Consider the following 27,544-nt stretch of genomic DNA (forward strand, 5'->3'; position numbering starts at 1 on the left):
GTAAATTATTGCACAAGAGAAAGGCTCGAAGTTTTTGCGTCAATGCAATAGTATTGCCCCAATACAGATCATGCATTCAACGGTAAAATGAAAACGGGGTGGTGGAGGGATGGGAACAGGAAGTGGGGGCTGCCCTGGTGCCAAGCACAGGGAATCATCCTCCACTGGACTAGAGAAACAGGTGAAAGGGGGGGTGGGGGGGAATCTCTACGTTGGGAGGAGGGGTACGGGGGGGACGGCTGACGGGTTGAGGTTTTGGGGGTTTCTCCCGAAGCTCCTTCTACTCGGTCTTAATGTCGCTACTCAGAACGCGGTCGTTGTGCCACTTTTTCATGTGTTTCTCCAGGGTGCTGTACACGCTAAAAGGCATCTGGCAGATCTCGCACTTGTAAACGTCCTTGCCCATCTGGCCGTGCGTCTTCATGTGGCGGGTGAGCTTGCTGCTCTGGGCGCAGGCGTAGTTGCACAGCTCGCACTTGTAGGGCCGCTCGCCCGTGTGGGAGCGCCGGTGCACCGTCAGGTTGCTGCAGTTCTTGAACACCTTGCCGCAGAACTCGCAGGTGTCGCTCCGCCGGCCGTCCTTGGAGCTGGGCCGCCCGCCCAGGTGCGGCGTGGAGCCCCCGCTCCCCGTCCCGCTGCGGCCCGACACCCCGCCGTCCAGCTCGCCCGGCGGCGTGGAGAAGCGCAGGCTCCCGTTCTCCGACGAGTGCTCCGAGGACGAGGCGAAGGGCGATTGTCGGGAGTCCCCGAAGCTCAGGAAGGGCTCCTTGAGCTGGCGGGACGCCGCGTAGCCCGCCAGCCACTGGGAGTAGACGTTGTCCGTGTTGGGGATGGTGGGCGTGGGCAGGTCGAAGTCCTTCTCCGTCTTGATGCGCTTGGAGAAGGGGCTGAGCGAGCTGGGGCTGCCCAGGAGGAGCTTCTTGGACAGGCCGACCGAGGCGGACTCGCTGGGGGACGAGCCGCGCCCGTTGACGGCCGAGCCCTCGTCGGCGCGGTCCGAACGCGAGTCGTCGTCGCACATGTCCCGGGACGGCTCCCTCTCGGCCCGCAGGACGCCCCTCTTGTGCTGGGCGAAGGCCTCGCTGTAGTGCTGCATGCTGGCCGCCAGGCCCATCCCCTGCACGCCCTCCGGGAGCGAGCGGGGCACGCCGTCCTCCGCCCCGCCCAGGCGCCCCGCGCCGTTGTTCTCGTGGTGCCGGGCGGCCTCCAGGCTCAGGCTGAAGCGGTAGTCGTTCCTGCCGCCCTCGCTCTCCAGCTCCTCCTCTTCCTCCTCCTCCTCTTCCTCCTCCTCCTCCTCCTCTTCCTCCTCTTCCTCCTCCTCCTCTTCCTCCTCCTCCTCCTCCTCCTCGCCGTTCTCGGGCAGCATGCAGTTGTTCTCGCTCTTGAACTTGGCCACCACGGACTTGAGGGCGTTGGTGGCGCTGCCCAGCAGGTCGCTGGTGCCCGGCTCGGGGGAGCTGGCGGCCGACAGCCCGTCCTCGGACCGGACCGTGCCGGGCGAGGACTTGTGCAGGTGGGTCTTCATGTGGCGCTTCAGCTTGCTGGCCTGGGTGCAGGCGTGGTCGCACAGGTGGCACTTGTAGGGCTTCTCGCCGGTGTGGCTCCGCCGGTGGACGATCAGGTTGCTCTGGAACTTGAAGGACTTCCCGCAGAACTCGCACGACTTGCTCTTCAGCGACTGGCTCGCCGACTGCGGCTGCTGCTGCTGCTGCTGCTGCTTATTGGGCGTGGACTGGGAGCCGGCGGACGGCGATTGGGCGGCGGGCAGGAGAGGGGGCGTGGCCAGGAAGGGCGGCTTGCCTCCCGCTGGCTGGAATGGTTGCAGCAGCCGTTGCATAGGGCCGGGGGGCGAGAGGGGGGGGGACGCGCCCCCCCCGGCGGAGGGGTTGCCCGCCAGCTCGCGCAGCCTCCGGGAGAAGTCCATGGCGGGGGGGTCGAGGGGCAGGGGGTTGAGCCGCAGCACCCTGTCGAAGGCACTCGGGTGGTGGTGGGAGGCCAGCGCCAGGTCCTCGGGGCTGAGGTGGTGGCGGGGCGGGGGGCTGAACAGGGGCGGGGTGGGGGGGTACCGGCCCCCCTCGCGGCCGGACGCCGAGCCCGGGATCCGCAGCAGGCTGAAGGGCCCGCCGTCGGCGAGGTGCAGCCCGTGCAGCGGGGGCTGCTGGGAGGCGCAGTCCGCGCCCAGGCCGGGCGGCGGGCCCACGCGGGGCGTCAGCGGGCTGCCGTGCTCGCTCTCCAGGTAGATGCGGAAGCCGTGCGTGTTCTGCGCGTGCTGCAGCAGGAACCAGGCGCTGCCGAACGGCTGCTTGCAGGTGGTGCAGGTGTAGCTGCTGGGCTCGTCCTTACCTGAGAGACACAGACAGGGAGGAGGAAAACCGTTAGCATCACCGTTAGCAAATCTGTTAGCATCACCGTTAGCATCAGTGTTAGCATCACCGTTAGCATCAGTGTTAGCAACACCGTTAGCATCACCGTTAGCATCACCGTTAGCATCACCGTTAGCAACACCGTTAGCATCACTGTTAGCAACACCGTTAGCATCGCCGTTAGCAATGCCGTTAGCATCCCGCTGTCCCCTTCAACATCTTTGTGTTTAAACCAGACCTGGGTCAAGTATGTACTTGTTTTGGATTCAAATACTTGTCTACACTTTACTGAGCTTGTCTTGTGCATCTGAACCTATGAAGTACTTTCAATAAGGGCAAACTCCGCCTTCTGGTCCTCTTGGTTGGCTCAATTGCGCCAGGCAAAACCAATCGAGCACGGAAGAGTATTTGAATCCAAAACAATTACGTATTTGACCCAGGTCTGAGGATCCCACTACTTCTTTGTGTTTAAACTACTCCTTCACACAGACACAAAGTTTAGCAGCGGGATTTAGTGCTCCCATTTTAGGAAGATTTGCTCCTGAAGAACTGATGTGTGCTAACTGGGCAAATAATTTAGGAGTACATCTCCTAATTTAGATGCATTAGTGTGCTCCTAAATTTTTCAACTTCGGAGCACATGTGGCCCCTGATAAAAATGGTTAGTTTAGAGCCCTGGGGTTCGTTTCTCCTGTCGTCACACAGTTGCACATATGAGGGTCACGCGTGTGGGAATCGGGGTCGGTGCCATCAAGAGGCACACGCTAAGCTCGCTCAGACTCGGCCATGATGAACCCTACGCAGAACGGCTCATCACCCGGAGACGAGGGACCTGAAGGGGGTACAACGATGGAACGATTTGGGCCGCCCCCTCACCCCAGCAGACCCGTAAAACTCGCATCGCAAGAACAAGAACGCTGTCCTCACAAACAGGCCTCGAACCCCGCCGCAACTCTGAAAGAGCGCAGTGTTTACAAAACGTCTCGAAAAACAGAGGCCGCTGCGGCTGACACCGGGCCGTGACCGGTCATTCTAGGGGCGGGGAGTTTTCACAGACGAAGGCCTTAAAGCCCGCCTCATTTTAACCTACCCGTGCTTTTCAACTGTGTGGCGTGCCATGTCTGCGAAACAGAGACTTAGCAGCCCGTAATCGTATTAATTCACTACGCGCGTGTGCGCGTGCATATACATAATATTGTTTTTAATCCAGGAGTCCTTGTGAAGACATTCCTACAGGATGAATGATTCCCCGCCACTGCCAAGGCCAAGGCGCATTTAAAAGCAATAATTGACTTTGAATGGCGCTGGCCTGTGATTGGCCCCACAATGCGTCCGTAATCTCATTAAACGGGCCCGGCCCGCCCCCCCCCCCCGCACATTTACACGATTGGATAATAAACAGGCCAGCCGGACGAGAGGCGGTCTGCGACGGACGTTGTCGTTTCCTAGACACGACATTTTTTACAGACATACTAAACATTTGATTGATTATTCTCTTCTAAGGGAGTAAATGTACGTAGCATTCTTTGCTCTCATTTCAACAGTTTTCACTGTGGTTTCTTGCGTTTTCATAAGCTCAGCTATAATTAATGTTCTTGGTCAAATAGATACACTTCTGGCATAAAACATCGAGAGTCCCGGAGAAATCAGCTGTACAGTCATATCTTGCTCTGCCCGTGTCCTTGACAGGGACCCCCCCCCCCGCCACCTGGCTGAGTAATTCTAGCACAATTTAGCAGTTCATCAGTTTGAAACTATACAGGGTACATATCATACTTTAATACAGATATATTGATAAACTTTTAGCACACATCGTCGAGAGTTTTGGAGGAACCAGCCTGCTCACTAAGGTGGAGTCTGATTCTGACTTGTGATTGTTCATCATGCTTTTAGGAGGGAGCGAGTGCCCCGTCCCCCGTCCCCCGTCCCCCTCGAGCCCCCCCCACAGGTACGGAGGCGGTGTTCGCCCCGCGGGAGAGAGTCGCCCTGCGGTTGAGGTTCGGACGGCGTTCCCGCGAATCCCGCTCGCGTTCCGCTCCGGCGCTCCGGGTTTTCCCGCTCCCACCCAGGAATTCTGGGCACAGATTAGCCCGGGAGTGCCGCGGAAAACCAATTACGCTCTCCCAAACACAGAAGGGAGGCGACATGGGCGGATCTGTTTGAAAGGTGCGAAGAGAGAGCACTTATTTTCACTGAGCTATTGTATTACATATTAGATGTAATTCATAATTAATAACCGCACTCAAAGGTGTGGACGCAAATGGTCTCTGATTCACGGGGAACAGAAACAAGAAATGTCTCCCAAATCAAGCTTTTGTTTTTTTAACCTCACGTACTTGCTATTTGGGGGTTCAGGCCTGGTGTTTGTCCTTCTTGTTACTCAGTAAAGTGTCTTTCTGTCAATCTTGAAAAATTTAATTGAATTTTTTACTGCGAAAAATCACGATAAAAAAAATCCAGTTTCACTCACTCAGATTATTCAGCTGGTAACCTAGATTTAAAAAAATAAATACTGTAAGCCCAATAAAATTAATTCCGGTGACCGATGATCCCATAAGCACTGGCAACTTCCCTCCCGTTTATTTAATTCTTCCACGGGCAGTTCGGGACCGTAAACAGAGCAATCGGCGCGACCGGCACATTGGCGGTAATTACAGTGGGTAAAGCCCTAAATAAAAGGCATTTTCCGTAAAGTGCTGTAAACGCCAGGGCCTCGGCAGGTGAGAGGAGAAAGGGGTCACTGCAGCCGCGTGCGGCCCCGTCTGATTGAGCGGACGCAGAGGTCAGCGAAAGGCCGCCCGCGCACCGCGCCGAGTGAAATGGATATTTATCACTGAGTAATGAAATGGTGGCCAGGAATCGACGAATTAGCGGCGCAGCTAAAGCGGGGACGCGCGTCTGCGCCTCCCGACTCGCTGTGATTACGCTTTCCTCTGAAAATGACAGGTCACGCAGTCATTTAAAATAGTGTATACGCGCTCACGAACACACACACACACACACACACACGTACATTAAGCACACACTCACACACACACACACACACACACACACACACACACACACGTACATTACGCACACACTCACAAACACGCACACACACACACGTACATTAAGCACACACTCACAAACACACACACACACATGTACATTACGCACACACTCACAAACACACACACACACACACACACAAGTACATTACGCACACACTCACAAACACACACACACACACACACACACACGTACATTACGCACACACTCACAAACACACACACACACGTACATTAAGCACACACTCACAAACACACACACACACATGTACATTACGCACACACTCACAAACACACACACACACACACACAAGTACATTACGCACACACTCACAAACACACACACATTACGCACACACACACTCACAAACATACACACACACACACACACATGTACCTTACACACACACACACTCGCAAACACACAAAAGCACACACATATGCACACACACACACACACATATGCATACACACAGATACACACATACACGCACAAAAATGCACGCACACACACAGAGGAAAAAATACATCTTTGTGGGAGAAGCTGTTGAGAAATTCCTCTATTCACACTTTTACAAAAAAAACAAGAAAAAGAATAACAGAAAGAAAGGCAGACACAAAGCGGAGGCACAGGAGCAACAAAGCGCTGCTCTCTGCTCAGCGATACGCTGCCTTTCATCCGCGTGTAGGAGCCCGGTGGAGCTGGAGGGGTTTCTGAAGCCTTCCGCGGGCAGCAAAGCGAGCAGCGAGACCAGCCCTTTCTGACCAGGCCCGGACAGGACGGCCCGCGTTTTCGGGATAATCCCCTTTTCACGCAGACGAACGGGGACGGCTCGGGAACGCTACTGAACGCGGAGCGCTCCGAACCCACCCACGGGCGAAGGGAGCGCGATGTGTGTGCGTCTAGGGTCACGCGCACTCGTAAATAAAGGAGGGAAGGAGATAAAACGAAAAGAGGAGAACACACAAAGTGCGGGAGAATGAACACGGAAAGTACAAGCGATATAAGCGGTCTCGGGCCTAGGTACGGAGCATCCGTACGCTGTCTGTGGGGAATAATAACGGCACACAAACCGCACACTGTAACACTGCTCCTGAAAACCGCACAGCATTCATTCGCGTCACTAATCCACTACACACGCTCCGCACACATTCCATTACACACTATTCCGTTACGGCTTCACGCGGCACGGCATGTCTACACGGCACAAAATGGCCGACTCAAAGGAGGAAAACGGATATTTGGATAATTTATATTGCGCAGAGAAACCTGGACACACACACACACGCACAAAAAAAAAGAAACGCCAAGCGGGGAGAAATGCGAGCAGGGCCTCAGGGCGGCAGAATTCGATACGGCAGAGCCGGGGCGGGCGGGAAGCGGGGACGGCGAGCCGTTCGGCGATGCCCGCTGGCTCCGCGCCAGCCCGGAGACGCACGGCATTCTGGGACAGGCGGAGGAGGAGAGGAGAGACGCCCACACGCCCCCCTCCCTGAATCACCCCCCCCCCCCCCCCCAACACCACCACGCCGCCAATGCCACGGTTTGTCGACAGCCTCTCCCAAGACCCAAACAGCTGAAGCATGGCTTCAAAATCAAAAGCTGCCATTTTGTGTCTTTCTTTCTATACGGGGGTGGGAGTGGGGGGTGGGGGTAAGGGGGGGGGGGGGGGGTTGCTGGAAAAGGCCATCATTGGTTGGTAAATTATGGATCATTACAATCTACAAAATTACAGTTAATTGCTGCCACCTGCATGGGGTTTGACCCGCGATGTATTTTTTTCCATTATCATTCTAAGGACGGCTGCTGTTTTGCCTCATTCCAATGGTTCGAGCAAATGCGTTCGCACAGAGCAGCGATAAACGGCACTTTAATACCTTTATTTTAGATCAAATCTAAATCGGGAATTACTAAAACAATCAATAAAATAAAACTACGCTTGCCAAATGCTTTGAAACAGGCACATGTAAATGCATGAATACGTGTATTTTCGTAAACGTATTTAAATAATTTATGGAGCCGTCAGTTGACGAATGAGATTCATTACGTGCCCAGACACACATTAATACGGCAATATCATCATCCATTTCTTTTTTTTTTTTTCCCTGTTTTATTCCATTCGGTAAAATACTTCAAAATGAGACGATGGACCTTTTATGGAGTTTAATAAGCGGCAGGAACGTTTCCAGCTAAAAGCACGGGGGGAAAGCCAGATTTCCAGGGAGTGTCAAAATCCTTTTCTTAGGGGGGGGGACATTTTAGAGTCGGTGAAAAAACACGCCCTGCACAGCACACCGTGAAGGTGCCATTTTTAATCAGGCACTGCGGAAGACAGCTCTGAAGGACAGGTCACCACAACACTACATTTACCCGGACCCAGTTCATTTGATTAGACACGCCGAGGCTTTCTCCAATCTGTAATCATCTTTTTCAGATGACATTTTGAATATCCAACTCGGCGAATAATTGTGGCAATAATTGATACCTTGGTGTGGGCTAAGGGGCTATTGATTGGCACCCTCCATGCCGAAACAAACGTTCACCATTCCCCTGCCACGGCGGAAACGCATAAATCTGGCATTTGCTGACAAACTGCGACTGTGCCTTCGGATTTAATGATAATACTTTAGGAGACAGGCAGGGAGAGGGAGGGGGCAGGAACCTCAGGCTTCTCACAGACTCCAAAAATTTAAGAAAGAGGGGGGATATGAAGTGCCACCCTGGCCCCCGCCTTGTTTCCGCGTGTATAAAATACACTCTCCCGAAGAGTTCTTCTACTGGCTTATTCTGTCTCAGAAACGCAGACGCTGGAATGTGTGTGTGCGCAATAAAGTGTGTGAATCAAATTCTCAGCTGCTTAATATGCATGACCGTGGATTAAAAAAAGAGATACTGTACATAACAGGAAGAGAGAAAGAGAGAGAGAGGGGGTTGAAGAGAGAGAGAGAGAGAGAAAGAGAGAGAAAGAGTTTAATTCACTGAATTTGTGACATTTAAAATAAATTGTCCATTTAATACAGAACAAACACAACCGAAAACCAAGTAGCCAACACAAAAACACAACACACAAGAGAGAGAATGTGAGACAGAGACAGAGAGAGAGGGGAACAGAGAGAGAAAGAGAGAGCGAGAGAGAGGGGAACAGAGAGAGAAAGAGAGAGAGAGAGTGAACAGAAGCATGCTCTCTGTGTTGAAGGAGTCTCACGGCGACGGCCGAATCGGACAGTTTCAGAGTTTGCAACGATAACGCGAAGCTCCGCGGCACAAGCCAAAGCCGGTGCAGGCCGACAGGCTTCTGCCACGACCAACAGGAAACGTCACAGAGCGATGTTCTGGGACCCGGCACGCTAGACAGCAGAACAGCCATCCCTCTCAACACCAACCCTGTTCACATCAGCCAGGAACTACACCCAGATCCTCACTCTGGACTGCAAAACCCAGAGGCAAGACGAATCCCATTCATATCCCCACATGATACCAGAAACTACACCCAAGTCTTCAGTCTGGACTACAATACCCAGACACAAGACAAATCCCATTCACATCGCCACATAATACTAGGAACTACACTCAAATCCTTGGTCTGGACTACAATACCCAGACACAAGACAAATCCCATTCACATCACCACATAATACTAGGAAGTACACTCAAATCCTTGGTCTGGACTACAAAACCCAGAGACAAGACAAATCCCATTCATATCCCCACATAATACCAGAAACTACACCCAAGTCTTCAGTCTGGACTACAACACCCAGACACAAGACAAATCCCATTCACATCGCCACATAATACTAAGAACTACACTCAAATCCTTGGTCTGGACTACAATACCCAGACACAAGACAAATCCAGTTCACATCACCACATAATACTAGGAACTACACTCAAATCCTTGGTCTGGACTACATAATACATGCAGTGGAGGCAGAAGCTGTGGGTGGTTTTCAAGATAAGGCTTGAAAACGGTGTTAGATTCTATCTAGCTTTTAAGTAAACTACGCATTAGGTGGAGTTTAGCTGTAGGAAAAGGCAAACATTGCGAGGCTGAAGGGCCTGTTCCCGTCATTATGTTATGGTATGTTATGCAACACCAACCCTGCTCACATCACCACACAATACCAGGAACTACACTCTCAGATTCTCAGTCTCAGACAGCACACGACCAGACAGCACACAATCCAACAGCTCCACAACATTACTTCACAACGACGAAGGGTCACGTGTGAACAATCTGAGAAAACGAGAGAAAAAAGAAAAAAAGAAAAAGGGGACATCAGTTTTAGACAGTCCTCATGGGAGCTCTGCAGCACACTTCGTTGCAAGCATGTAAAACAAAAATAAATAAATGAATAAATAAATACACAGAAGGGAGGAGGTGCCAAGTTAGGAAGACGACTGCAAACTGCAGACACTTCTTAGGACTGCTGTTCTCGGGCAGCGTGATTTCAAACGGCACACTGAGACGAGTCTGCGTGACGCTGGCCGGATTGTGTTGCCCTCTGAGGAGGGGTGGACAGGAGCTCTGTGGACATGTTCTCATCCTCTCCGCCGAAACGACTTCTGCATCTTCAAACCACACCACAGAGTTTCTACACAGATAAACCGCCTAACAGCGCAAGAAATTATGCGGATGGTTGTATGCTAACACGCGCTAGAAGGGCACTGCGAAGAAAAAGTCCGTCTTGACAAGTGTCTTCGTTTAGTAATGAGACTCATAATCTTATTTCAAGTCTCATTACAGCATCACTCTCCCCAGCGACAAAAAACATCGCCCATAACACGAGGCGGTAAAATACATTCACTTGGCAAACAAACAGCAACTTGAAACAAGCTAATTTAGTCTACGCAAGAAAGTCTCAAGACTTAAGACTCGCTGGGCCGAGGTTGACTGCGCGGGTGGGAAGGGTTACTACGGACGCTGCCAGGACTCCCGCCGTCTCCCGATCGCCCTTGACGACGGCGGTAAGACGCAGCCCGCTCCCAGAGAGTAATCGCGGTAATGGAGCGGGGCTGTAACAGGATTAGCGAACGCCGCACGGCAGACAGGGCAGCAAAGCGCAGTGCGGTATCACAGCGGGGCTTTATCTCAGTCTGAGTGCGCTTTCCAACGGCGTTATCGTGTTACGCTTTCATTTTGACCCCTTCCACACCCCCGCTTGCCCACCAGTGTGGACTCACAAACAAAACATCGCACTTCTTCCCAACACATCCACGCACAATGAGAAGACTGTGAAAACCAAAGACATACGTCAGTCTCACCAAGTCTTATATTAAGACTTATTCCATATTTCCGTTCCTCTTTTGCTAAAAAATACAAAAATATTGCCAATGATGTGAGACAGTAAGACAAGCAAACCAACAGTAACTTTAAAGAAAGTTCATTTATTCTACTTGACTCATACAAGACTAAAACACTTTTTTGGCAGTGAAGTTCACCAAAATAATAATAATTATTATCTATCAGTCCTAAAACTATCACTTATAATACTACACGCTCAGTGTTATAGAGCGTATTAGTCTGCCACTGCTGTTGTTATTGTGGCCATTGGCAGCACTGGTGGGTTCTGGGATACGATTAGCCGTGAGTACTCCCTGGTGAGGCCTGGCCGGGCTTTCTCTCAGACACTTTCCCTCTTTGTGCCGCGGTCCAGACGCTTTGTTACCACGCCGAGCGACCGGGCGACCGCGGACAAAGGCCCGTTTGACCGACCGCTTGTTCCGAGACAAACCCCCGGACACAGGAAGCGCGGCGGGAAAGAGAGGCCGCGTTCCGGCAGCTGTCCGAACATCGCTCCGCGATCAGACGAGAGGACGTTCCCGGGGGGGTGGGAAACGCACATTCGCATTCACCAATCAGTACATTGCTGCCTAATCTGCCCCGTTAAGAGAATATTTCACGTAGCAACAGACACAAGAAGGAAGATGATTGGCTGGAAGTACTGACACTGCTGACTGCAAAGAAGTGGCAGAGACTGGCAGAACTGGCAGAGTGTCCATTAACCACCCCCCCCCCCCCCCGCTCACTTCCCCAAACCCAAATAAGCACAACCGCAAAACAGCAATTTTTTTATTTTTTTTTCGGGCCTTGCACACAGAGCATATGCTTCAGAAGGATGTTTAGGCTATCTGTGCAACGGTCAAGCTGACTTCTGAGAACAGGCAATGAGCAGAACAACAGCGCGGTGCACAGCTGTCCAACCCGGTCAAAACACGCCGCTCCTTAGCAAGATTAAGATGTGCAGTGAAGAGAGCTTGCTCTGGCCTCAGATATGTGGACTTGGTGGGGGGTTAGAGACTGGATTTAAGATAGAAAAATGGTGGATGGCGGGGAGGAAGATGGTGAATAAAAAGGAGAGAAATGATGAATAATTAAGTCCGTATTCTCGCCGATGTCTGGGCTAAGCTGGGTGAACCGCAGGGGTGGGTGGGGGGATCCACACCAGGAACGCAGCGTCACCGTCACGCGTGTAATCCCACCGATATCCACACCCGCCACGCGGCGGACAGAGATGGTGGTTTCGGGACGGGAGGCTCGGACGCTCCCGAGTCTCCACTCCCGGCTTGCTCTCACAGAGGAGGAGAGGGGGCCTAAGAAATTAAGAGTGAGGGTATAACCAAACCCCTCAGTCCCCCGCGGGCTACAGCGGAGCAGGAAGTACCGTAGTATGGTCGGTCACTCTACCTCGAGATTCCACCCCCCCTACGCTGGCATCCCAGAGTCTGTGGGTGCATCCCAATACTAAAAAAAAAAGTGTGTCCTCCTTTCCTCCATTCGTCTCGTCCCCCCACACCACTGAACAGAAGGACTGGAGCACATGTTTTCTTGAGTACTGGGACGCACCCATGATGGTAGTGGAGGAAAGGAGGAACCGTTTTTTAGAGTATTGAGACGCACCCCCCGATACACAGCGGACACAACACTCTCGCCAGTCAGATCAGCCACCACACGAAACCGCTCTAGCATTCTTTTACTTTCAGCTTGGAAAAAAACGACACCAGCTAGGAAAGATTAATAATAAAAAAAAGCACTGGGTTTTGCGAATATTTAGGTAAACCTCAGATTGAAACCAGGAAGCGCTGGCGTCTCTAGGCGAGCAACCGTTCGGCTGTGTCCGCCACAGAAACGCTTGAGGTCTCTACAGCTTCTTCATTTCAGGGGCGTCCGGCAGCGTTTCGGACAAACTGACAAACCCACCAAGTGCCCAATGAGACATCTGTCAGCTGAGCGTGTCGAAGAGAGATACCAACACCCCACCCAGCTGCATTCTGGGATTTCCTGCCGTGGCTCCAGACGGGTCAAAACGGACCGTGTGTGTCGCTCAACTCCAGCATGGAGACTCTGGGTTACTATAGCACAGCCAAACCGGACCGATGCATCGAAAAATCACCCGTAATGTTGGGTGCCGGGCAACCTCCACCTCCTCCCTGCTACACAAATCACGCTCCTCCAGAGCCCAGCACTGCTGCTTCTCCACCCTCCCTTTACCTGGGAGTCAGGTGTGTTCACCCCCCCTTTACCAGGGAGTCAGGTGTGAAGGCAGTCTGGCCAATCAGTAGCACTACTTTTTCAGTTGGGGAGGAAAGAAACCGGGGCCGGATTTGGGTTTGAGGGCCAGATTTGAGTATCCCTACTCTACAGTACATAGGCTACACCATATTCCTTCTGCTGCTCTACAAAAGAGGAAATCTAGTTGTACTTGCAAGGTATTAATAATAGAAACCCATTTGCGGTGTCTTCTTCAGAGGAAATAGAATTAAATGAAAGGAATGGACATAAATGAAAAAAAGAAACAAACCCACTGTTCGTACGGGAAAGACACACGCAAGTCATTTCCCATCAGTTTATAAAAGGCATCGGGAAAAAAAAAATCAAACAGATTTCACAGCAATTTGCTTCACTTTGTTATGTTATTTCACATGGACCGTGCTCATCACTCACAGCTGATGCAGCTCCGGAGCTAATTCTCATCTTCGGTCCCTCGTCATTTCATAACTCACGAATAAAAACGGAGACACGCACAGTACATTCGTCACACGGGAGACAGAGACCACTACAGCTCCTCCATTCATAAAAACAGACTCCGTCGAAGGACGAGGCGCACCAGCGGATTAACGCTCCACACACACTGTGGGTGATATTGGCTTAAAAAAAAGGCAGATTTGAAACACAGTAAACAGGCAGTAAACAGGTGTTTAGTTTCAGGTGGATCAGAACCCGGTCCGCTGACGGGCCGTTTCTCCGGCACGCCCGCGCTCGTTTCGAGCGGTCGACCGGACCGAGAGGAGTAGGGGGGGGAGAATACGTGGCCCTAATGGAGCCCGTTGGTGAAGGGCCTATTTGTTCTGCCGTTAATGGGGAGGGATGACATTATTACTGCCTCCCTCCTGCCTTCCCGCTGAAAGACAGACCGGGAAAAAAAAACATTTTGGTCGCGCTGTGTGCGACGAGGGTCCGCTAAACTGGCTTTATTGCTGTAATTAAATATCCGCCGCTCGTACAGAAACAGCTCCTCTGCAGCCATTCTCCGCCCGTTTTTAAAACCTGTGAAGAGCAGGGTTTTTTTTTTGCAAGGTTTTTTTTTCTCTTCATAATTCAAGTCAGTGTTCTAGAACTTCACAGCTTCCGCTCACCAGTACTGATTGTGACATCAGCCTTAGAATTTTCAGTTAAGAACATTGTAATGATTTCAGTTACTAGTACTGATTGTGACATCAGCATTAGAATGCATTAGAACATTCTAATCTCATATTTGTCATCTGACACCTTAAAAGGTTACAGGTAGGCCTGGAGTTCAGCTTCTCTGTTTGGGATGGCCCAGCGCCTCAGGTGGAATAAGATGCCTTCCGGCAAAATGAGACCAAAATCTAAAACTGGCGGAAAAATAATTTCTATTTGACATTTTCACTACTGGTGAGGTATGTGAAGGGGAAACTTGGAATACATGCAGTGTGCCAGAGAAAAAAAACAAGAGAACTTCCCAGGGTCCAAGACACCTTAATCACGCAGCAAACCGTAACAAATAACAAGTTAAAATCTTCGTTCTTTTGTATTTGAGCCCTGCAAACTGTAGGGGTGGGATAATGTGTGTGCGTGTCTGTGTGTGTGTATGTTTGTGTGTGTGTGTGTGTGTGTATGTGTGCGTGTCTGTCGGGGTAGGGGGTTGGAGTGGGGGGACTACCCTGAATTCACAACTAAAGCGTAAAGTGTTGAGAACGGTTAGTCGAGTGATTTATCAAAAACACTCATGTGGTGATTAATAAGTGCGGGAGGCGACCCGCGGGACCCCAATAAGAGATTTTAATTATTGCTTTTGTTAATTGTGGCCACTGAAGAGGCGCTGTCGCCGGTCCCCCAGGTCCGCTAGCGTGTCCTTCAAAGGTCAGGAGAAGAGAGGAGTCTGCGGGGCTTTTATCGGGAGGAAATGCCAGGGTCGTTCACACACGACGCATGTTAAACAGCCCGGCGAAGTGCAGGTGCCTGCCATGTCCTCTCCAGCAGCAATACATCAGCGCTGAGCGTCGCCCGTGTGACGGAGACGACCGGGGGGGCCCACGGCATGCTGGGTAAAAACATCATCAGTGCGAGCCCGCGGATCCCTGACTGGGTCTTGTACGACCCCTCCGAAACCGGCATCTCCTCCAAGGGCAAGGGACATCTCCCGCCGGACGTGATGTTATCCTGATATTGTGGCGTCTGAAATTCACACCTTAATCAACTGGTCACCCTTTTCCTCTCTCTCTCTCTCTCTCTCTCTCTCTCTCCCCCCCGCTCTCTCGCTCTTGTTCTCTCCGAGGAGAAATTTGCGGCACTGCTGCCATAAAAGTGAGGCGTATCAGAAAGGGACCAGGAACTGAGGAAGAACTTGGGGATTGGGTTTAGTCGCAGTCAAAACAAAGTGCAAAACAACGAGGACCCGAAACTGAGGGCCAAAATGAGCACGACCAAAAACTGTCCGCAGACCAAAACTAACAGGACCCAAAAATAGGACCAAAACTAACTGGACCCAAAACAGAGGACCAAAACTAACAGGACCCAAAACCGTGGACCAAAACTAACAGGACCCAAAACAGAGGACCATAACTAACAGGTTCCAAAACAAGGAGTACCAAAACTAACAGGACCCCGAACAAGCAGGACCAAAAATTAAGTCAGTGTGTTTATTTAGCCTGGTGTATTCATTTAGATTTCACTTCCTGTTTTGCGTGTAAAACAGATATGAATGCCATCACAGATACATAAGAATACCAAGCCCACAGCACCACAGCAAACACACACAGCCCTCACCAGTGAAGCAGACACACACAGCCCTCTCCAGTGAAGCAGACACACACAGCCCTCTGCAGTGAAACAGACACACACACACTCCCCTCACCAGTGAAGCAGACACACACAGCCCTCTCCAGTGAAACAGACACACACACACCCCTCACCAGTGAAGCAGACACACACACACACCCCTCTCCAGTGACGCAGACACAGGCCTGGGAACAGGGTGTTGCCCGCACCACATGTGATAGGTCAACGGCCACCGCGGCAACAACACACATTGTAGAACCAGACGGCAAGGGGGTGGGGGATTAGGGGGGGCAGAGAGATTGAGAGAGAGAGGGGAGGGGGGACGGCAGGGGTGAAAGGGAGGAGTAGAGAGGGGGAAGAGAGGGTAAGAGGTGAGAGGAGAAAGTTCAGGGGAGGGGAGGACTTGTGAGGACTTGCAGGACCGGGGAGCCAGAGCAGCATAGCTCAGGGAATCAATCGTCGGCTACTGAGTACAGTTTGGGAGCTGACACTCCCCACGAACGACCCCCCCTGCTCCTCCTCCTCCTGCCCCGCTCCGGTGGAGGCACCGATGGGGGCGTAGGGGCGTCGCTTTGTCCCTTCCTCCCTCCCTATCTCTCCATCGGCCGCACACGCAGGTGCTTCATGTTTTTCCCCCCGTGCCGTCTCAGGAACGGTAAACATTTCACAGAGCCTCTCCTCGAGGCTAGAGACCAGACCGCCTCACACCCTGGAGGGTAAACATTACACAGAGCCTCTCCTCGAGGCTAGAGACCAGACCGCCTCACACCCTGGAGGGTAAACATTTCACAGAACCTCTCCTCGAGGTTGGAGCCTAGACCAGCTCACACCCTGGAGGGAGTGCCATGGGAGTGGGCACAGGACACAGAGAGTAGGGGGGTGTTTGGAAGTTAAAAAACTGACGAAGGGGACAGAGTTGTGTCTCCAGAGGCTGGGGAAAGAAGCCAGAACAGCCTGAGGAAAAGACCAGGAGAGATGTTTGTGATTCGTGCCACTGGGGAGAGCCTTTCTCTCAGCTAGAGGTAAGGACTCTCTATGGGAGCACAGAGAGCGAGCGAGTGTGTGAGAGAGAGAGAGAGAGAAAGAGAGAGGCAGAGACAGAGAGGAGGCTCGTGGGACAGCGCATAAAGAGGAGCGGGAGGACAGAAGCGGGGCTGTGGAGCGGTTGACGGGGCCTCAGAGTCGCTGACAGCCTGCTGCTGAGAACACAGCGCGTGAACTAGAGCCACACTCCTGGCAGGGAGTCCACAGAACTCTGTCTGCCAGAACCTCTCCCTCTGCTGCCATCGCTCTCTCTCTCGCTGGCTCTCCTCCCTCTCTCGCTCTGTCTCCATCTTTCTTGCTTCTCTCTACCTCTCCGCCTCTCTCGCACTGTCTCTATCTCTCACACGCTCACTCTGCCTTTCTTTCTTGCTCTCGCTCTGCTTCCATCTCTCTCTGTCGCCATCTCTCCTCCCTCTCTCGCTCGGCTTCCATCTCTTCCCCGTCTGTCGCTCTCTCTGCCTTTCTTGTTCTCTCTCTCTCTCGCTATACCTCTCTCCGCCTCTCCCTCCATCTCGATCTCTCACACACTCGCTCTGCTTCTCTCTCTCTCCCTACCCTCTATCTCTCTCTCCATCCCTCGCTCTCTCTGCCTCTCACTTTCTGCATCTCTCTTTCCCTGTCTCTCTCTCTCTCTGTTCCTCCCTCTCTATCCGGACTCCCAGCATCAGACCGTACCCTGGTGCCCCCCATCAGCCATGCCCCCCCCCCCCCCCCCCACAAGCTCCTCTCTCTCCTGTGGGACACACTGGCAGGGTATCGGCTGTCAATCACAAACTGGGACCGGGAGGAGGAAGAATTTAAGAAAGTGTCAGCACCATTTCATTTTAAATACACCCGCTCTGACAAATATGTATTAGCCACCATCTTAACGGCGGCACCGCTGGATGAAGTGTCTCTGAGCGGACAGACAGTGCACCATCCCTGTATAAATAATACATTCACTGTCATTACTTTCCTTGTAATCCCTGTCTAAGTAGACACTCTCAGCCGGACGGAATTAGGACCAAATTGTTTGAAATGTACACACTATCTGTTTACAGTACACAGAGTACTGAAGAGAAGTGCTTCAGGAGTTGCACTGGAGCGGTTCGGGCAGATCACTTCACTCGAGGGTAGAACGGCAGGGGCGCCGTTAGCAGCCTGCGCGAGTCCGTGCTAAACGTGCTAAACGTGCTAACATTCCACAGCCCCCGAAATTCATTCCCATCTGTGGACGTCTCACTTTTACAAGCCATTTAAGTGTGCTCATTACATCCAGACTCCTTGGCTGAGGAGGTCTATTGATCTTGGCGTGTTTTTTCCAGAGACCGTCGTTGAGGGCGGATGGGGGGGGGCGGGGTAGGGGTTGGGACCATTTTTGATATCGTTTGGTTGCATTAATCCTAAACAGTACGCGAACCCCAAGGGAGTCCCGGTGCCGTCCTAAATCCAGCCGATTGGGTGAAGCCCTTTTCCAAGATAAATGCGCAGACATAAACGCGTCTGCAGTTTTAAAGGACCGCTATAAGTTTCCGAGCGCACGTTGTCAACGGTCCAGAGAGCGCTAACGCTCCCAGCACATGTTCCCACTTAGGGATATTTTGGCAGTGGCGTAAATCCTCAGAAATGACACCCTTGCCCACAGCCTCCAGTGAGCACAGGGATGCACTGTGCCAGAACCACCACACGCAAGGGGGGAATCTGGAAGAGGCTACGCTCTGTCGCAAGGCCAAGAAAATGCAGACGCCCCCTCGTGAGATGATTGGCACTTGACATGTTTGCCTGACTCAAAATGGCCGCCATACATTAACCTGGGTCGGTGATAAACATTGCTTGTGGCTGAGGAGTCACCTACTGTGATCTACCCTCACAAAAAAAAATAATGCGCATACACCCGAGTACACACACACACACACAGACACACACACACACACACACACACACACACGCACGCAACACCTAACAGCTGAACATCACGCGCAACCCGGCTGGCCTTAGGCTCGTCCATCAAGAGGAGACGACAAAAAAAGAGCTTGTATGAATTATGCAGGGTGCGGAAAGAGAGAGAGAGGGAGAAAGAGAGGGAGAGAGAGAGAAGAACCATATGCAGAGAGGGAAAGGGAGGGACGAAATGAGAGAAAAAAGGAGAGGGGAGGGTGTAAAGAGAGAGAGAGCAGGAGAAAGGAGAGGTTTGTATAGACAACAGGCTTGATCAACAGGAGAAGAAAAGCTCCATTACACTGCTGACCGCCCGAGGGCCAACTCCGCTGTGCAGCAGTCAACCTGGTGACCACAACGCTACGAGGCCCACTGACTACACAACAAACCTGCACAACACACAGCCTTTAAAACAAAACCTCCACAACACACAGCCTTTAAAACAAACAAACACAACACACAGCCTTTAAAACAAAACCTCCACAACACACAGCCTTCAAAACAAACCTGCACAACACACAGCCTTTAAAACAAAACCTCCACAACACACAGCCTTCAAAACAAAACCTCCACAACACACAGGCTTCAAAACAAACCTGCACAACACACAGCCTACAAAACAAACCTGGGCAACACAGCCTTTAAAACAAAACCTCCACAACACACAGCCTTCAAAACAAAACCTCCACAACACACAGGCTTCAAAACAAACCTGCACAACACACAGCCTACAAAACAAACCTGGGCAACACACAGCCTTCAAAACAAACAAACACAACACACAGCCTTTAAAACAAACAAACAAACACAACACACAGCCTTTAAAACAAAACAAAACAGAACCTCCACAACACACAGCCTTCAAAACAAACCTCCACAACACACAGCCTTCAAAACAAACCTGCACAACACACAGCCTTCAAAACAAAAACTTCACAACACACAGCCTTTAAAACAAAACCTCCACAAGACACAGGCTTCAAAACAAACCTGCACAACACACAGCCTTTAAAACAAAACAGAACCTCCACAACACACAGCCTTCAAAACAAAACCTGCACAAGACACAGCCTTCAAAACAAACCTGCACAACACACAGCCTTTAAAACAAAACAGAACCTCCACAACACACAGCCTTCAAAACAAAACCTGCACAAGACACAGCCTTCAAAACAAAACCTGCACAACACACAGCCTTCAAAATGGAAACTACAGTAAACAGTACTCCACAACACACAGCATTCATAACTACAATAGAGTCAAACAAACATCACTGCCCACAACCTTCAAACCTGAAACTACAATAGAGTCAAAACAACATGCCCCCCCCCCCCCCCCCCCCTCACAGCCTTCAAAACGAACCCTAAGTACAGAGCGGACTCAGAGTGCAGGGCTAGTTCAAGGTAGAACATCAGTAGCTCTCCTTTATTTATTTTTCTCTTCAGACAGAGGGGATGTGTACAGATATTCTCGCCGAGGGATGGCACAATGGAGAGGCTCCGGTGTTCATTGTTCTCACTTGTATCTGACCCTTAGTTCCGGCACGTTCTGTTGCCTTATTGCCCGGTAGGCAGCACAGAGCACGCATTCTAAATGCGGCATGTATTTTTTTTTATTTTTAGAAAAGGTCCAGAACATATCTGAGGACATCCTGTGGTGTTCGTTTTGCTTTTTTTGTAGTGCGTTGCGTGCGCGCGCAAGTTCCATTAGCGCTAGCCTAATGTGGATAATGTTCCTGTCAGTTGGCATCTAAGTGCCCTGCTACATTTATGATGCACCCACCCCTCCCACCCCTCCTCGCCCTGAGCTTGCGGTGGCCACCAACTTCAAATGCTTCCCTTCGAGGGGAGAGGCTACTGTCGGTCGGGCCCACCCAAAAGAGAGAGACAGAGAGAGAGAGAGAGAGAGAGAGAGAGAGGGCCGCCAATCTGAAAGAGCGGATTCATCACTACCTCTACTTTCACCAGGGCTTCCAGGAAGGGGAGGGTGAAGATGTATAATGGATTTAAAAATGGAGCGAAGAACTTTAAACGACTATTAGAGGGCAGTACACACACACACACACACACACTGAACTCCCCAAACATACACACACATGCACACACACACAGTGCTGCCCCTTCCAACGTTCAAGAGAAGATCAGGAACAGTGGAACTCTGTTCTCACCAAGGAAACCTCTCTTTCGTTATGACAACGTACACAACCTGCCGGGAAAGTGCAAAAGAAACCTCCTAATGACTTCCACACGGTCTCCACAGCAAGCTCATTGCGCACACACACACACACAGACACACACACACATACACACATACACACACTCTTAGCCTTAGCCACGGCTGGTTGAGGATGATCCTCGTTTCAATCAGGAATTTACACCAAAAAAAAACCCAAGACGTGTATTTCCAGGTGCGCCCGCCTTTTCAGCAAACTACAAAAATGCAGCGCACTCCCTGGCCCGGCACAAAGAGGGAGGGAGGGAGGGAAGGAGGGACAGAGGGAGGGAGGAAGGAGGGAGAGAGGGAGGGAGGAAGGCTGCTGCCTGTAGTTCGAGGGGGGTTGGGGGGGGAGGGTCGGCGAGCAGGCGGGCAAGTCGAAAGGGGATATGGGGGCAGGACATCACACGCTACACTCAGGGTTTGGGCCTCGGGTAAAACCCACAGTACAGCTAAAAAAAAGAAAAAAGAAACCTGGGGCCTCGGGTAGGGGGTGGGGGGGGAGGGGTATTTGCGGTGGGGAACAGGTCACGGAGAATCCTCAGCTGGTTTTCACATGAAACCGTTCTGGGAGCATATCGGAGAATCTGACCTCTTGTTCCGGAACCTTCCGATTGTGCGCGCGCGGGGTTCTGGGGGCGAGGCCGGGGGGAGGGACCGGGAGGGCGTACACGCACACACACACACACACACACACACACGCACACACAGGCCCTCAATGTTACACGGCAACAAAGGCCGTTTGAAAAACGTCTGCAGCACCTCTGGAGAAATGTCCAGTGGGCTGGAGGAGGCATGTGACACGCAGCTGGCGAGGAGGACCCGTTCAGCGTGACCCTTCTGCTCCCGGACGGAGGGGGAGGGGGGGAGGGGGGCAGGCACAAGGAGCAGAGTGTTCCTGAATCTTCCGCGGACACGGTCATTTTTCACGCTTTCGCCTTCTCGGCTTAAATCGCTCGGTCAGGTGTTCAAACGTTCAGCGAGTCGCCTCAGTTCCGTTTCACTTACATTTTTTACCCCCTGCTTGTGCTCTGTTTCAGGCTTGTCAATTGTTAGTACTTCATTTGTTTGCTTTTTCAAAAACTAATAAAAAATACAACTTAGGAGGAATGCAGGACCGCATTCCAACAGATAACGCATTAATCTGAATGGTCTATAAACATGCCACTGGCCAAAGCAGGACCCTACAATGTACTTTCTGTTAAATAACTACGCCCTGAAAAAAAAAAAAGCAAAAATGTAATTTAGGATATGATGTACACACACACACACACACACACACAACTATACCAACACCCACTGACCGACAGATGATTCTTTGTGTCAGCCCTGTTACTACTACAGAGAACAAGGCTTGTTCCTTGACCGTGCAGGAAAAGTGTTCTGCGTTATGGTAACAGACATATAATAATCCGCAATGGATGTATAATAACATGTAATGGACCTATAATAATCGGTCATGGATATATATATTAATACGTATTGGACCGGCAACAGGTATACATTTGCGAAAGGATGATAATAGACAAGAGAGAAGAAAGGGAAAACCGCGTAGAAGGCCAAAAAATAATTCAGTCGACGAGCCGACCACTCTCAGGAAATCAGCCCGGGAAAGACCTGGGTCGATTTCCAGTCGAAGAGGACGGCGATACAGCCAGGAGAACCGCAGGAAAAAATAACTCAAAGCTACTTTCAAACTCTACGCATTACCGGCATTAAACAATCAGACCTACCCCGGGCGCGGCTATACGACCACGCCCCACAGACCCGAGTCACTGCCATTAATAGGAAGAGGCGGCCATCTTAAAGACACAAAAGTGATGGTGGACTCTGCCATTCCCCCCCCCTGTCTGGAGGCCCCACACAGACCGGGGCCAGTACCATGAGCCTGCGGTCCAGAAGCCATCAATAACACACTCCTCTGTACCGCGCAGGATCCAGCTAAAACCCAAATGTTAAAACTCGGCGTCATTAATGGGCTGTAAAACGGACGGCGCTCCAGGCCGGTCCGGGGAGACGGTCTTCACCTCGACTCCACGCCACATCCGAGTTTACACGCCCGCGATCTCATTGTTGTTCCGGTTTGCCGCTTTCTGTTGCGATATCGAGCCGTCGAGGCAACCCGCCCCAGGGAGGTCCTACTCGGTATGGGTGCGCAAAATGGTAACACTTAGAACTTAAAAAGAAAGCCAACACTCGGTCAGTTTATCTGATTGTTCTACGAGGGTTTAAGTTTTTATCCATGTGATCGCTCCAGCACTTGGAACAATACTTCCCTCTAGGCTTTTCAGCGCACTTGTCCCTGGTTATGATTTCGACTTTATTGCACGACGCTCTGGATAAGAGCTTCCGCTAAATGCCTGTAATGTAACGTCTTTTTAATTTTTATTATAAAATATAAAGCCGTTTTCAGCAAATCAGCCTAACAACTGCTAAAACACAACCACCCCCCCCCCCCCCCCATAGACAGTTACACAAGAGATGCGAGCAAACATTAATTAGAGCACGGTACGTGCAAGTTCTTGTTATGCAGCTGAACCCAATAAATCAGGTCTAAACACGGCAGGGCCGGGGACCTCGGGCCTACTGGAAAACTACCTGTGCTCCGTGCCAAAAATGTGTCCTGGCCCCTATAGACCTGACCGCCTACAGGAGGAACCAACGAATGGAGGGCATGGGGGGCAGGGGGGAGGGGGGGGGAAAGGGGGGGCGGTTCGAGAGTTATTTCCATGAGGTCATCTGGTTTCAGGAACATATCTGAGATGCTTACCTCAGGTGGCCGGAAAACGAACACCACTGCATTTTTCTCTCCCGACTTTGGGGTGGGACTCGCCCCGCACGGCGGCTAAAGAGCACATAAGGAACTTCGCCACACAATGGCGGGTAACCCGATCTGCCGAAGTGGATGAAGGCGTGCCCTGGTCACTCGGAGACGTCGGCGCGGCGCTGTTGTTTGAGGACGAGGGATTATGTGGACTCCGGGGGCGAGGGACCTGTTCTATAAGTGACAGCTGGATTGAGTTGCAGACAGCTGGGGGTTTTCGGGAACGGGGGTCGGGGGGGTTGCCGGGGTGGTTGGGGGCGCCAGACGGATCTCTGATCGATCTCTACAGGTGGACGCGGCGGGTCACGAATTAACATTTACGAGGAAGCACTGGAAGGGATGAGATGAGCTGCCGGGGGAGGTTACGCGGCTCCAAACGGCCGGTCGGACCAGCCAGTCAGCACGGAGACCGGATCATATGGCAACGGCCTGCCGAATCGGCAACCATGACTTGCACTCCTCTTTAGACTATTCCACACTGTACGTGCACTCCTCTTTAGACTACTCCACACTGTACGTGCACTCCTCTTCAGCCTATTCCACACTATACGTGCACTCCTCTTCAGACTACTCCACACTATACGTGCACTCCTCTTCAGACTATTCCACACTATATGTGCACTCCTCTTTAGACTACTCCACACTATACGTGCACTCCTCTTTAGACTGCTCCACACTGTACGTGCACTCCTCTTCAGACTCCACACTGTACGTGCACTCCTCTTTAGACTATTCCACACTATACGTGCACTCCTCTTTAGACTATTCCACACTGTACGTGCACTCCTCTTCAGACTACTCCACACTATACGTGCACTCCTCTTTAGACTACTCCACACTATACGTGCACTCCTCTTTAGACTACTCCACACTACACGTGCACTCCTCTTCAGACTACTCCACACTATACATGCACTCCTCTTTAGACTATTCCACACTATACGTGCACTCTTCTTTAGACTACTCCACACTATACGTGCACTCCTCTTTAGACTACTCCACACTATACGTGCACTCCTCTTCAGACTATTCCGGCCCCCAGAAACCCCCAGAGATGTGCTAAAGGGCCAATCCTCCATTCAAATGTTTCTCAGTTCTACTGAAACCTATGATGTTCCTTAAGTAAAACACAAAAACAATTATAAACCCAAAACAGCCCCCCCCCCCACCTCCCCGAAAAAAAGAAAAGACAAAAAGTGGGTCAGAGAGAGGGAGGGAAAGAGAGAAAAACACAGAGAGAAAAGAGAGAAAAAAGACAGAGGAGCAAGAGAGAGGGAAAAAGAGGTAGAGCGAGGGTGAGAGAGAAGAGAGAAGTTGAAGAGAGAAGGGAAAAGAGGCGATGAGGGAGGTGATAAGAAGGCTGCCCTCCACAGTAACCCTGACAACCCCCTGGTTATCAGTCCCGTTCTCAGACAGACCTTCACGTCCGAACACAAGGTGGCCGGAAAACGAACACCGCTGCACAACGAACACCGAACACAACACCTCTACACGGCCCGTTCTCTTTAACACACCGGGGGTCTCCCAGCGAACCGCTGGACGCTTATGACACCGCTGAGGACCGAGCGCTGCGCCAAAACAGGAAACTCACACAGCCGCGTACAGACCGCCCAATCACGGCAGAGCAAGGCCTCGCATGGCAGCCAATCGCCGTCGGTGTGTGAGTGCGTGTACGAATTGGTGAATGAGAAGCATCAATTGTACAGCGCTTTGGATAAAGGCGCTATATATGCCAATCGTTTACCGTTTACCGCCCTCCCAGAGGGCCGCGGGGCGCGTGGGCCCGGAGATCGCCGTGGAAACGGGCGCCGATGCGTGTGACGACCCCTGACCCCGCACCGGACCGGGGGGGGGCTTCTGGGAAAGAGACCGGACCCGGGACGGAGGTCGCGACCTCTGGGGCGGTGTTCTAGGAACGGGGGGGAGGTCGGGGCGACCTCCTAAAACGTGACCGGGGGAGCCCGGCCGGGTCGGGGCCGGGTCGGCATCCGCACGTCTATTTCGGCCAAGGCCATACCCTTCCCCCTCACGCCGCCTCCCCCCCACCGTGGGACAGCAGAACGCCTGAGGGGGAGGAGCGATGGGGGGGGCGGGGGGAGAACATTACAGCTTCACCCATTGACAGGGCGGAGGCCGCAGAAACCAGAACTGTAATAAAAATAACTAGAAAAGAGAGAGAGAGAGAAAGGGAAAGAGAGAGCGAGAGAACACTCTGCTCTCTGAAACCGGTTTGGTTTGTAGGGTGGCCTGGACATTCACAAGCTCACGAAGATCACAAGATGCTTTTGTGGAATATTAAAACAGGCTGACGGGGGGGAAAGGGAAATGGGGGGATGTGGTCACCTCTCTGGTGTTGGGTTAGCGGGTGGGGGTGCTGGGTGAGAGGGTGGGGGTGCTGGGTTAGCGGGTGAGGGTGTTGGGTGAGTGGGTGGGGGTGCTGGGTTAGTGGTGACACCCCTCTCTGGTGTTGGGTTAGTGGGTGAGGGTGTTGGGTTAGCGGGTGAGGGTGTTGGGTGAGTGGGTGGGGGTGTTGGATGAGTGGGTGGGGGTGTTGGGTGAGTAGGTGAGGGTGTTGTGTGAGTGGGTGGGGGTGTTGGGTTAGTGGGTGAGGGTGTTGGGTTAGTGGGTGAGGGTGTTGGGTGAGTGGGTGAGGGTGTTGGGTGAGTGGGTGGGGGTGTTGGGTTAGTGGGTGGGGGTGTTGGGTTAGTGGGTGAGGGTGTTGGGTGAGTGGGTGAGGGTGTTGGGTGAGTGGGTGGGGGTGTTGGGTTAGCGGGTGAGGGTGTTGGGTGAGGGTGTTGGGTTATACCTCCTCGCCTCAGTCTGAAAAAATGCGGCTGAAATTTAATTTCATCTGGCCGCAGCACCCGAGCATCGTGCGGACGAAATGGTGGCTAAGACCACCGCTCTCAGATAACCCACCGACTGACACTGACTAATAATAGCCCCGGCAACCGAAGAACCCGGGCGGACATTTTGTGAAACCAAAGTGGAAGCCCTGGTGGCCTGGGAAAGGGCCTTCGCCGGCCAATCCCGGCTCCTCCTGGCGGTTGCCGGGCGAAGACGGATCCCGGCCGACCCGCCCTCGCGTGATTGGCCCTGACACCATGAGTGGTCCTCTCTCTCAATCCACCGCCGTTGCGCAACAGTTGCCTCGGAGGTCTTTCTGTTCCGTGCGATTTTGGCTCCGCAGGGGGGTGTTTGGGGGGGGGGGGGGGTTGGGGGTGTTTAGGGGGGGTGTTAGGTGTTCCACGGAGGGGGTGCTTTCAGGACAGGTTGGGCAGTCATGGAAATACCACGCCGTGGCACACGGTCCCCACATGTCAGGAGTGCAACATGAGAGAGGCACAAGCCGGGCCCGGAGGGGAGAGGCACACGGCCGACTGCAGCTCGCTCTGCTCCAGCGTCAGAGAGGCCTCGGCCCAGAGCCCAGAGCCCAGAGCCCAGAGCCCAGAGCCCGCCCAAAACACGAGCCAGCAATGAAAACAGGGAGGGTTACGGAAAGACTTACAGAACGCATTTCAGTGGCGTTTCAGTACCTGCTTCTCATGCCCACTCTCATTTCCCCACACCTCCAGGGGGAGAGGGAGCGAGCGCTGTCGAAACGCAGAGCTCACCGCTCATGTTCAGCACTTTACACTCCTAACAAGCTCTTTACACTGCACAAAGTCACTCCATCAAGCCCTTTACACTGCACAAAGTCACTGCTAACAAGCCCTTTACACTGCACAAAGTCTCTCCTAACAAGCCCTTTACACTGCACAAAGTCACTCCTAACAAGCGCTTTACACTGCACAAAGTCACTCCTAACAAGCTCTTTACACTGCACAA

At 52.2% G+C, this 27,544-nt stretch overlaps 1 protein-coding gene across 5 annotated transcripts in view; it reads right to left on the reverse strand.

Annotated features, from left to right (window-relative positions):
• Positions 1-272: 272 nt before the first annotated feature.
• LOC133122099 (B-cell lymphoma/leukemia 11A-like) overlaps positions 273-27,544 on the reverse strand; it is a 67,325-nt gene continuing 40,053 nt past the window's right edge. The window contains exons 3-4 of one of the 5 annotated variants that reach the window (XM_061231806.1): positions 1,760-2,343; positions 273-1,705 (exon numbers count right to left, since the gene is read on the reverse strand). In XM_061231806.1, the coding sequence (XP_061087790.1) occupies positions 281-1,705; positions 1,760-2,343 (2,009 nt within the window). In that variant the 3' untranslated portion in view covers positions 273-280. Of the gene's footprint in view, positions 2,344-27,544 lie in introns of all 5 variants that reach the window. The other 4 variants (XM_061231808.1, XM_061231809.1, XM_061231807.1 and 1 more) reach the window with 4 other exon arrangements.

The sequence above is a fragment of the Conger conger genome, chromosome 2, assembly GCF_963514075.1.
Source record: "Conger conger chromosome 2, fConCon1.1, whole genome shotgun sequence".
Lineage (NCBI taxonomy): Eukaryota > Metazoa > Chordata > Actinopteri > Anguilliformes > Congridae > Conger > Conger conger.